Consider the following 12291-nt stretch of genomic DNA (forward strand, 5'->3'; position numbering starts at 1 on the left):
GATTTTTGACCCAAATTTTGGGAATGAAGTACTACATATTGTAGTTTGTGTGATTGACTTAACCAAAGATAATCATCAGCAATGGATCGAACTTGGATTTAATGTAATTCAAAATGCGATTTCACTTGAATCTGATTTAATTGTCGACTTCTTTTCACGAGCAGCATCAGAGCTTCCGCAGGCGCTGATTAACTTTATTTGCTCAGAGAACAATGCGCATATCATTGAATATGTCAAAAGAAATTCACTTGAAGAATTTTATCTAATTCAACAGTCACTTCTATAACATAAAATTATTAATAAAAGCTTTTAGAAAAAACTATTTTTCATGAATATAGCGTATGTTTCGAAATTCCCCAAAATGGTCTTCTTTTATTATAACATATTTGATCTCTTGAATAATCCAGAGATATGATAATAAAATATTATTCTGAGAAACAATATTCAAAAAGTGATTCAAATTTGGTTTAAAATTTTTTGATTTTACAGCTGTTTTCAGTCTCCAACATATTAAATCGATATCAACTAAATCAAGAAAATGCTTACTGTAAGAAGTAAAGAAAATTTAACGTATTGATGATATTTACTCTGCATTGAACTTGGCAACGGCTTTACCACCTTCTGATACTGCATGCTTAGCAAGATCTCCTGGGAGAACTAAGCGAACTGCTGTTTGAATTTCGCGGGATCCAAGTGTGTTACGATCATTCATATCGACAAGGCGGGCACCTTCACGTGCAATACGCTCAAAAATATCTGTAACAAAGTTGTTCATAACCAACATTGCCTTATTTGAAATACCGATATCTGGATGAACTTGTTTAAGAACTTTGAAGATATAAGATGAGAATGATTCATTCCTCTTCTTATGACGTTGCTTCTTTTCTTTTTCAGTTTCGGCTGGGGCTTCTCCTTCAACAGCTGGCTTCTTTTCTGTTGGTGTCTTTGAGGCTGGTTTCTTAGTTGACATCTAGAAAATGAACTCGTTACAAGCCCGCGCTAAAATAGATTTCGATTTTCAATGATGCCGTTTTAGGCCCGTTATATTTGAATAAAAATGTATTTTGAAATGGCGCGAAAAAAATTTGTTGTTGGCGGTAAAAGAATGAGTTCATTTATTTCATATGCCAGCTAAGAAAGGTGTTAAGAAAACAGCTACAAAGACAGCAGTTGATGGAGAACGTGCTCATCCAAAGACAAGATCAAGTCGTGCAGGACTTCAATTCCCTGTTGGACGTCTTCATCGTTTCCTTCGTGAAGGTCGTTATGGAGACCGTGTTGGTGCTGGAGCTCCAGTTTTCATGGCAGCAGTTCTTGAATATCTTACAGTTGAAGTTCTTGAACTTGCAGGAAATGCAGCAAGAGATAACAAGAAGACAAGAATTTCACCACGTCATATCATGCTTGCAATTCGTAATGATGAAGAATTGAACCAACTTCTTTCTAATATAACAATTGCATCAGCAGGTGTTGTTCCACATATTCATAAAGTTCTTCTTGGTCAAACTAAGAAGAAGGAAGAATAAATAAATTAATGTCGTTTCTCGAATTTTTTGATTAAAATAATACAAATAACAAAGATAACTTGAAAAAAGTTCTGTTGGATAAAGAGAAGCCGTTAAGAAAATCAGCACTAAAATTTGAAAATGCATTTTCTCCTTATTAAAAATAAATATTTATTTCAAATATCGAAAAATGGTATTATTTATTAATGATACAAAAAATTTTTTAGTTTTTATATTTTGTAATTACTTTATCACATTCCTTTGCTAATTGTATATTATTTTCATTTAATGCAGCGCTTTTAATCATAAAAATATTTTGTTTTGATTTTGCTATTTTTAATGCATCTTTTAAGAATCCGAATTTAACCAATAATTTGATTTGTAGATCATTTCCATTTATATATTTCAGTATATATTTTGGTAATTCGTTTCTTTTTTTCAACTTCTTTTCAAAGTTTATAAGTATTAATGTTGATATTGTTTCATAATTATATTCCGATAAATTACCTTTTTTAAGATCAATTAAATATTTCGGAATTGCATTTTTCCCAGAACAATAAAGTGTTTCAACAATTTGCTCAATAACAGGACCTAAATAAGAAGGTTTTAACTCTGTAATTTTTGAAGCTAATACAAAATTTCTCGTAAAAAGCATTGCAAACATCATCGGTTTAATTGAATTTTCTGATTGAAACAAATCCAATTTTGAGTCAAAATTCAGATCGCAACGATCACATTGTTCGCAAAAAGCGGTCATCAAATTTGTTTGCGTTTTCAATTTTGAGAGAGAATTGTCAGAAATTTTTTCTGGGATTTTTCCTTTGTTTCTTTCATTAATTTCTTGATCAATCAGTAATTTAAGTTGATTATAATAAAATAACTTTTGTTTCCATGATAGCAATGAAGAATACATTGACGAACATATTAAAATTGCATCTTCATTTTTACCAAATATCGAATAGATTTCAAACAAACTAAAAATTAATGAATTCTTTTCAAGGAAATCGAATAACTCAACAAAATTATTTGACACATTTAAGTTATTTCTAATAATATATTTGAAAAAGTTTGATAAATGTTCTGCTGAAATTAAAGGTTCGAAAATATATTTAATAAAATCATTAAATTCGATTTTAATTTCATTTAAAAGATCAAAAACTTCATTAAAGGAATCATATAAACAATAAAATTTAATTAATTCCAAATCGCCAACAAAATATTTTATAATTTTTGGGATTAATTTATAATTGGAATTATCAATTTTCGCAGTATTTCCTTGAATTACACATATAATTCGATAAAACATTGGAATAATTTCTACATGAAAACAATCCGAAAGAAATAATAACTCCGATGGAATTATATGGAACAAAATATTAATTAAGAAATCAATATTTTCGATTTTATGATTTGTATTTTTTTGAATTTCTAAATATTTAAGTGCAGAATCTGATTGTTGCAAATAAAAACAATTATAACATATTAATGAAATAAAATTCGATACGTTTATTTCAGGTAACATTTCAGTGACTTTAATAATTAAATCAATTTCATCAAATTTATAACAAATATTAATTAATTCCAAAATATCATTTAAATTATAATTAATTTGATATCTTATATGATTTTGTTTTTGTAAGAATAATAATAACCAATTAATTTTATTGTTATTAAAAGAAATTTTTGAAGTTATTTTCTTGCAAATTTTTAATGTTTTTATCGAATTGTTTTCGGATGAAATCGAATTAACTTTTAATGTATTTATAATATTCATTAATGAATTATTAATTTCTGTTTTAAACTCATTGTTATTTAAATAAAAATAATCAAATGATATCTTTTGAATGATGTTAATATCATTTGTAGTTTTAATTTGTTTGATTAATGATTGAATATCAATTTCATCTTTTTTCGTTTCTTTTCCTTTATCAAAGAATTGTTTAACTAAATTCGTTTGATATTTTTCGGGTAAATTAATTAAATTCAAATGTAAAAATGAATTTTCTTCTAAGAAATGAGAAAAGTTTTGATTGTCTTCAATCATAAAAATAATTTTTTCTGTAATTTTCTCATAAAAATATGAAATCAAATTAATTTCATTTGAATATTTATAAGCAATTAAAATATAATTTTGTGATATTAATTCATCAATTATAACATTTGGTGTTTTAGAATTGATGTTATTTTGAATATAATTACTAGAATTTAACTCATATTTTTCTGGGTATAAATAATTCATTTCATAAAGTGATAATTTATTAAAATATTCACTAAATAAATCATCAAATAAGTCAAAACAATGAATTCTTAATTCAAATAAAAAATTCAATGGAATTTTTGAAAGATTCATTGAATTTTCAATTAAAATTTTGATTGAATTTTTTGACAAATTAAACAAATAAATTTCATCTGCAAAATCGAGAAAATTAAATAATAATTCGATTGTAATTTGACATTTTTCGATAATTAAATTAATTATTTCATTAAAAATCTCATCTTTATTATCACTATCAAAAGTTAAATCCTTAATAATATCATTAAATTGCTTTAATGATTTAAAATTATTAAATTTTTTATTTTTGTTGTTTAATATTTCGATTGTTTTACCTATCAATGGTTCTTTCTCTGATATTAATTTGATTAATTCAGGTGATGCGTATGTTAAATCACAATTTATCAATATTTTTTCAATTGCATTTTCACCAAATAAATTATTAATTAACTCCCAATTATATATATTGTTATTGTTATTAAGAAATGTTTCGAAATTATTAACATTTAAATCATAAAATTTTATAATTTTATTTGTTAAAGAATATTTTCGAGGAATATTTAAACTTTTTGTATTTTTATCATCAAACTTTTGATTAATTTCTTTTATAATTTCATTAAAATCTTCAAAAATTATTAAATTTCGTTCAGTTTTTAATAAAATTTTAACATTTTCATTAGTAACAAATTCTTTTTCTTTTTTTACTTTTTGATTTGTTGACAAATATAATTCGATTGGATATAATTTTGTTTTCAATGTTTTAGGAACTTTTTTATTATTTAATTTCATGTAAATACATTGTGTTGTTTGACAAATTTCAATTAATTTATTATCAAAAGAAACAAAACTTTTTGCTAATTCGAAATCTTTATTATCTAATGCTTTATACATAGAAATTAAAGGCGAACTAAACAAATTTTTTAATTTATTAGATCCGAAAACATTTAATTTTTGTAATTTCTTAAAAGAAGAAATAAAATATTCGAAATATTTTGTTATCCCTTTTGCTAATGGAATTATCATTGATAACAATTTCTCAGCAACTTTTATATCACAAATATATTCATTATTTTTATCTTGTAAGAAAATCAATGAAAAAATATCAGTTAAAATTTGCTCAGCATTTAAACAATTTTCTAAGCAAAACTCAAAAACATTTTCATCCAAATTTTCATTACCTTTAATTAATTTTAAAGTTTTTAATATCATATAATATGAATAAATGAAATTTTTATCAACTTTTAAATCATTTTCAGAAATTATAAAATATTTTAATACGGAATAATAATTAATATTCGAAATATCAATTAATTTTAATGTGTTTCTTATTAAAAATGGGAAAGAATGAACAAACAAATCAATTTTATCATGTTTTATAAGTTCATAAATATATTTTAATAGTTTATAATCATTTTTAATATATAAAAAAATTTTATTATTATCATTTTGGTTATTATCAACAATTTGTAAAATGTTATTAAAAAATTCTAAATCGAAATAAATGTTTTGATACTCAATTAAAAATATATATAATTTTAAATTCGGAAATATATTAATAATTTTATTTAATGAATTTATATCTTTTGTTTTAATTGTTTTATGTATAATAGAAAATATATTATCAATAAAAAAAGAATTTGTTGTTAAACAATTATTAACTAATAAAATTAAATTATTTTCACGAAGTATTTGAGAATCATTTGGAAATTGTTCATTAGAAGTAATAATATTTTGATATGTTTTAGAGATATTTTCATTAAAAATTATGTTTGGAAGTTGCCAAAAACGATAAATATTTAGACGATTAACTAAAGGATGTGTTGAAATGTTTGAAATTAATTTGTCGTCAAATTCATTAATAAGTTCAAATGTTGCAAAATCTAAAATTGGAATATAAGTTTCAGATCCAATTTTATCTAGAAAATAATTGATTTCATGGGATAAACATCTAGTAAGTGCAGGATAACCAGAATTTAATTTCAGTATGGATTTGAGGAAAAATTTAAATTGTCGATTGGAAAATTTATCTGGATTAACAAAACATGTGTATAACTTGTTGCACCAAGGCCATCCAATTCGTTTGATCATTTGGAAATAATATGATCTAAAATTAATCTTTGGAAATGGTATATCATTTTTATAAAAATTTGAAATAATGTATAAAAGATAAATAAGCAGTGGTGAATTTTTATCAGTATTGAGGGAATAAAATAATTTTACCACATAATTTTGTAAATCTTCAGACATTAATGAGTAACAAAAAGAAAGATATGAATTTAAAACAACGTGTTTCAGTAATTCTTTTTCTAGTAATTTTAAGTCGGTGATATTTGTGAATGTAATAAATTTATTTGTTTTTTGTTCCAAAAATTCCCCCATATATTCAGATGGAAAAAACTGTAAAGTTCAAAAAGTCGAATTTCTATAGCAAACGATGATCCATAAACGTAAACGATAGAAGTTAATTTCTTTTTTTCATTCAGACCAAAACAAATCTCATGAAATCCAGAAAACAAAGCAATGCACTAGCGATTCTTTTACTTATGTTACTATGTTATAGAATAAAAAAATGAAAAAATGAAATTATTTAAATAATCTCTTCAACTCTAATCATTAGCCTATAGTTATTATATGAAGACGCCTTATCATTGGCTTCAGGCCTACATTCATCGCAATTCCTGAAAAATGGGCACAATACTAATCTCAATTTTGCAGGGCCCTCACAACCACAGACACAACACCCACCATCGCCTCCTTTGGCGCCGCATGGGCTTTCAACAATTTCGTATTCATATGGATTCTTTGCAATGTATATGTAATCTGGGACTTCTGGTTCGAATTCCCTTTTCGTTCCGGTGTAAAAATACTCCCATTCATCCTCAGTCATGAGTCTGTACGGTGGTTTGAGATTTGCTTTTAGTGTATTCGGTGAATAAAAAGTATAAAAATAAATTATTCCATCAATGCAACGATATAAAATATTGCCTTTCTGACTGAAAACTTGAGTTTCAAGCCCATCGTATTGAGGGAAATTAGGGTTTGGCTTGTAAAAATCAAATGGATCAAAACCTTCCTTTTGACTGATGATTTCATTGGTTTGACGATCGACTTTGGCAACTTCAATAGAGGTAGGATGGATAATAGGCTCGACAAGCATGGGACCTATGTCAACAGTTCGAATTGGCGACATATGTCCATTAAATTCTTCGATGAATTTCTGTGCTGAAAATTCAGGTTTTTCACCTTCATATCCTGTTTCATCCATCTCTTTGCGTATCATTTCTATAAACTCTTTTTCTTGATTTAATAAATCATCTGGAACTTTGTCTTCTGATGACCAACCAAGTGTAACTCCTTTGCAACCTGGGACAAAAATAAATACCTTTTCATTGTAAATTACTTGAATATGATCATTTGTATATTCAACTTTGTAATCTTTTGGAAGAATACTAGCCAAAAGTTGTACCTTCTCTTCGTTATTCATTTCATTAAAAGATGGGAGATATAGCTTCTCTATCGAACTCATCAGTTAAGAAGTGAACTAACAAAAGGCATTTAAAAAAGGGAAACGTAAAAAATAAATGATTGAAAAGGTAACAGGAAAAAGTATTGAATTTTTTGCATCTGCTTTTATGGTAAGGCTTTAAATAATTATATCACCTTTTCTTTTCGAGAAAGTGAATATATCAACTCGAAATTCATAAATTCAAAGAAGCAATGGAATCGATATTCAACAAACCTGAGTACAAGAAAAAATATAATTTATTCAACTATAATTATAATTTGTTTTCATTGATATTTTATTTTAATGAAATTATTTAAAGATTATCCAATTATTATGACCTTGAAAATGTAACAGAAAGATATTTTAAAATTCTTTAATAACTCATTAGTCATATAAAAAAGATAAATTATACATATAAATAGTTTAGAAATTAAACATATCTAATATATAACATTACTATATATGAAATATTCCAAAACTCCCGAAAAAAAAATACATACAAAAAATGAACACTTTTATAAAAGCTATTAAATAAATTATCCCTGTATTAATAAAATTTTATATTTAGAAATTGTTTGTTTTTAAAACTATTCCCATTATAACATATGAGATATCTTTTTCAAAAACATAATAATATGAGAAATATTTATTGTTTCAAACAATGATAACAAGGCATCTTCAACTCATGTTTTCTTTATAATTAAAAATTCTTTTATATCAATTTTAATTCAAATTTTCGGAAAATGGTGAAGTTCCATGAGAAATTTCAACAAAATTTTGGTTTGTCGATATTTCAAACCATGGAAGTTTTGCACCATTCAACCTAAAAAAAGAACCTATTCCACTGAGCCAAAAAATCTTGCTCGAAAATAAAAGGTGATATAATTCTTTGAAGCCTTACCATAAAAGCAGTTGCAAAAAATTCAATACTTTTTCCTGTTACCGATTGAAAATGCACAAAAGATCGTTAATTTGTGCAAAAAACACCTTCTACTGAGCATACTTTGGAAGTTGATTTTGATTATTTTTTCATAAAAAAAACATTAATACTTAACAATGTGAATTTGTATTTATAAATATATCTTAATAAATTTTTATTAGGAAAAAATTGCAAACTCTAATGAATTTAAGTCTTGTAATTATTATTTATTAAAAAATCTATAACATCTATAATATATTTTTTTTATTTACAGATACCATCAAGTGTTTTATTTTGATTTAATCTCAAGAATTCTATTTAACCACATTTGATTAGACATTAATATGATCATTATGATAGCATCTGTTAAAATCAAAATGGATAGAACAAAGGAGGGATTAACCCAATCGAATTTATTAATATCCTTATATGCAACAAAGCAGTGTATACAAGTTGCAGAAATGTGTATCAGTGAGAATTAGTAGACCAAGAAAGATAAAAATTCACGCTACAAAATCAACAGTTCGCTTCATTGCTTTTTAATAAAACACGAACGTTATTTTGAAATAACTCAGCACAAATATATAATATATATAATGGACTCAATATCATTCAAATCTTGAATCCATTTTTCAATGCCTAATAAGACAAAAAATCAGAACAACACCAAACATTCGTTCAAAATTGAATTTGAGTTATGAAATTTGTTCCAACGTTGAAGAATGCCATTTCATGTGGCATCATTTACTTGTTTTCGACTTCATTCCATAAATAGAGTATAAACAATAAGGCACAAATTACAAGAACTAAAGAAGACATGAAAAAAAGAGGATCAATATTAACGACAGAAAAAAAAATCAATATTATCAAAATTGTATCAAATTAAATTCAAAAATATATGTAATGTCATATACATGGGTGGAGAGGAAGGGAGTTAAGGGACAATTGGGAAAAATAAGAAACAACAACAACAAAATGTTGACCCATTAATGTGTGGGGAAATAAAAACTATATTCATTGGAATCACTAAATCATTCCATATTTAATTAAAATTTTTTTTACCAAATGATATAACCACAACACAAACTTTGATCTATCTTAGAATCGCATGTAATAAATTTTTTGTTAAAAGGAATTTTGATTTAATATGAAGTTAAAGTTTGAGAAAACAATTGACTAACAATTCTATAAAACATTTATTAATTATGATTTGGAGGAGGTGGCGAAGGAATGTTGTCATTTCCGATATCTGAGTCAGATTCAAATGATATATTTTGATTATTCGTAGATTCCGTGTTTTCTTGAGTAACTTGCTCACTTTGGCTAACGTTTGGCGGATTGTCGGATTGATATGATGATGAATCTGAAAATGAATTACTTTCATAATCTGTCGTTTCATCGGAATTTTGAATGAAATATGACTCGGGAACTTTGTTTCTCGAGACAACAAATGTGTTGCCATCATCTGTTTTCTGATAAAAAAGAACATTTGGATCCTTTTCAATAATTTCTTGAAGCCCTAAGTTTTTCTTCCTTTCATCAGAAAGAAAGTAACTTGATCTTCGAGTAGGTTCGTTTTGATTTGAAATCAGGTAAACATTTTCATTATCTTTGATAAAATAATCATTTCTTCGTTGACTTACTTTTTCAATTTCATTTGAAACAATTTCTTTCCCTTCTTTAATGTAGTTTACAATGGCTTTTGCCCATGTAACCTTTATGAATCTGCCATGAATTCTTTTTTCATTAAAACAATTAATTGCTGAAATCGCACTGATTTTATTTTTAAAGTCAATAAATGCCATTCCTGTGTTATTGCCAGTTGGATTCTTTACGATCTTGATCGATAGTATTTCCCCGCATTGTGAAAAAAAAGAAAATAAAGAATCTTTGTTTTCATTGAAGCTTAAATTAGAAACCATTAATGGGTATCGGTCAAGATCATCTGGAATTGTTTCGTTCAAGATTGTATTTGTCATAAAAAATTGGCAAAAAGCACCTTATAAAAAAGGTTCGAAAAATTTCATTCTAAACATAACTAATATAAAAAATAATTACAAAGCCAATGATAAACTTGAAGGCATCTTTAAAATCAAACAAATGATTTTTTTATTTTAATTATATTTCCTTATTAATTCGTCTAAACTTTACACAATTTTGAAACCTTAATATCAGAAACACCTTTTATCGAACATTATTTTTTATTGGCCATAATCGCCATGCCTAGAAATAATGTTCTATTAATGTTCATCAGATCAGATTAAATAACATACACAAAAAACATTTTTATTCTAAAAATTATTTTTATACAAAATGTACATTGAATAAAAAAAAACACTTCTAATTTTTTCTTTTTTCTTGGAATTTGTCCGGACATCCATCCGTTTTTCAGCCGTTATTTTCCGTTAAATTTTTATTTCCGTTTTTTCAGAATTTTCTGAAAAACCCCAAATTGGTCACCTCACTTTGATGTCAAACCCACGTGTTTACTTCGATGTTTCAATTGGCGGACAACCAGCCGGCCGTATTGTTTTCGAGCTTTTTGCTGACGTTGTTCCAAGGACAGCCGAAAACTTCCGTTGCCTTTGCACTGGCGAAAAGAGCACACCAGCAAAGAAACTTTCTTATAAGGGCTGCGTCTTCCACAGAATCATCCCCAATTTCATGATCCAAGGTGGTGATTTCACAAGAGGAAATGGAACAGGTGGTGAATCAATCTATGGATCCAAATTCGCTGATGAAAACTTCAAGCTCAAGCACACAGGCCCAGGAATTCTTTCCATGGCTAACGCTGGACCAAACACCAATGGTTCTCAATTCTTCATCACAACAGTTAAGACTGATTGGCTTGATGGAAAGCATGTTGTCTTCGGTAAGGTCGTTGAAGGCATGAACGTTGTTAAAGAACTCGAAAGGCAAGGATCTCAATCTGGCAAGACAAACAAACAATGCATCATTTCTGATTGTGGTCAACTTTAAGTAAATCACCAGCAGACCTTCAAATCTTTTTCGATAGAAGCTGTTATTTTCAGAATAAATGTTGATTCCAGCATAAGTAAACGACAAAAGCTATTTTATGTACAACCTTAAATGTGTAATTGGTTCATGAGATATTTCAATTGACAAATTAATATTTTGCCTTTTGAAGAATATTAAAATTTATTGTTCTTTAAATTGTTTCTCTCAGAGAAATGTTTAGTTTTTGCATTCATAAAAGAAAAAATAAATTTTTAATTTCTTATCAAAAATTAACATAAAACTTTCTAGGTAAAAAATTCAACTTTGTTTAAACGAGTTTCAAACAATTCTGCTTAATATGAAAGTATTTCTTTAGAGAACGCGTTATGAATAGTTTTCGGTGATCATTCCGATAGAAACCGTCAGACTTGGGAATTGAATGAAAATCGGAGGTTAGACTTCATAAATGAGACGTCTTTTCGGAAGAAAGAAGGAAGTTCCACAAGGACCATCACTCCAAGAAACATCGGAACAGTTGGGCGCAAAAAGCTCACATATGGACAAAGAGATTAATGAAATTAATGTAAAATTGGCAAAGATCACAAGAGATATGAAAAACCCTGCAAATAAAGGACGCCAAGCTGCGCTCAAAAGACAGGCAATGATGCTCCTTAAACGTAGGAAGATGCTCGAAGCACATCAAAACACATTAGAAGGACAAAGATTCAATCTTGACCAAATATCTTTCACTCAAGACCAAATCCAAACAACAATTCAAACAGCTAATACAATGAAATCGACTGCACAAACAATGAAGAAGCAAATGAAACAAATTTCTATCGAAGGTGTCGAAGATACAATGTTTGATATGGAAGATATGCTTGAAGACGCAAATGAAATTAGTGGATTGCTTGCTGGTGGTATCGGTGAACAATATGATGAAGGAGATCTTGAAGCTGAACTTGATGGACTAATGGAAGGTGACGACTTCTCTCTTGAAGGACTTGAAGGAGATACAGAAGCAACAACTTCAGCTGAAGCAGAAACTGAGCCACCAACAATTACATTCTAAACCTACCATTGATAATAAATATCATTTAATCACTCGAAAATTAGCTTCACCAAAAGCTTT

The 12291-nt window shown here is 27.1% G+C and overlaps 6 protein-coding genes across 6 annotated transcripts; 3 read left to right on the forward strand and 3 right to left on the reverse strand.

The window, feature by feature from the left end:
• Nucleotides 1-583: 583 nt before the first annotated feature.
• Nucleotides 584-970, reverse strand: GO595_004664 (Histone H2B; the record flags this gene model as incomplete). The annotated part of the gene is made up of 1 exon (XM_067917820.1): nucleotides 584-970. One exon carries the CDS (start codon nucleotides 968-970, stop codon nucleotides 584-586), a length of 387 nt encoding a protein of 128 aa, XP_067775246.1.
• Nucleotides 971-1124: 154 nt separating this feature from the next.
• Nucleotides 1125-1526, forward strand: GO595_004665 (Histone H2A; the record flags this gene model as incomplete). The annotated part of the gene is made up of 1 exon (XM_067917821.1): nucleotides 1125-1526. The coding sequence occupies one exon, from the start codon at nucleotides 1125-1127 to the stop codon at nucleotides 1524-1526; it is 402 nt and encodes a 133-aa protein (XP_067775247.1).
• Nucleotides 1527-6364: 4838 nt separating this feature from the next.
• On the reverse strand, nucleotides 6365-7303 carry GO595_004666 (SUMF1/EgtB/PvdOfamily nonheme iron enzyme; the record flags this gene model as incomplete). Its single annotated transcript, XM_067917823.1, has 1 exon — nucleotides 6365-7303. The coding sequence occupies one exon, from the start codon at nucleotides 7301-7303 to the stop codon at nucleotides 6365-6367; it is 939 nt and encodes a 312-aa protein (XP_067775248.1).
• Nucleotides 7304-9400: 2097 nt separating this feature from the next.
• On the reverse strand, nucleotides 9401-10180 carry GO595_004667 (RNA-binding protein 28; the record flags this gene model as incomplete). The annotated part of the gene is made up of 1 exon (XM_067917824.1): nucleotides 9401-10180. The coding sequence occupies one exon, from the start codon at nucleotides 10178-10180 to the stop codon at nucleotides 9401-9403; it is 780 nt and encodes a 259-aa protein (XP_067775249.1).
• Nucleotides 10181-10670: 490 nt separating this feature from the next.
• Nucleotides 10671-11180, forward strand: GO595_004668 (peptidyl-prolyl cis-trans isomerase; the record flags this gene model as incomplete). Its single annotated transcript, XM_067917825.1, has 1 exon — nucleotides 10671-11180. One exon carries the CDS (start codon nucleotides 10671-10673, stop codon nucleotides 11178-11180), a length of 510 nt encoding a protein of 169 aa, XP_067775250.1.
• A 445-nt stretch (nucleotides 11181-11625) lies between these two features.
• Nucleotides 11626-12231, forward strand: GO595_004669 (Charged multivesicular body protein 5; the record flags this gene model as incomplete). Its single annotated transcript, XM_067917826.1, has 1 exon — nucleotides 11626-12231. The coding sequence occupies one exon, from the start codon at nucleotides 11626-11628 to the stop codon at nucleotides 12229-12231; it is 606 nt and encodes a 201-aa protein (XP_067775251.1).
• Nucleotides 12232-12291: the final 60 nt, after the last annotated feature.

The sequence above is a fragment of the Histomonas meleagridis genome (genome assembly GCF_020186115.1).
Source record: "Histomonas meleagridis strain 2922-C6/04-10x chromosome Unknown contig_27, whole genome shotgun sequence".
NCBI classification, from domain to species: domain Eukaryota; phylum Parabasalia; order Tritrichomonadida; family Dientamoebidae; genus Histomonas; species Histomonas meleagridis.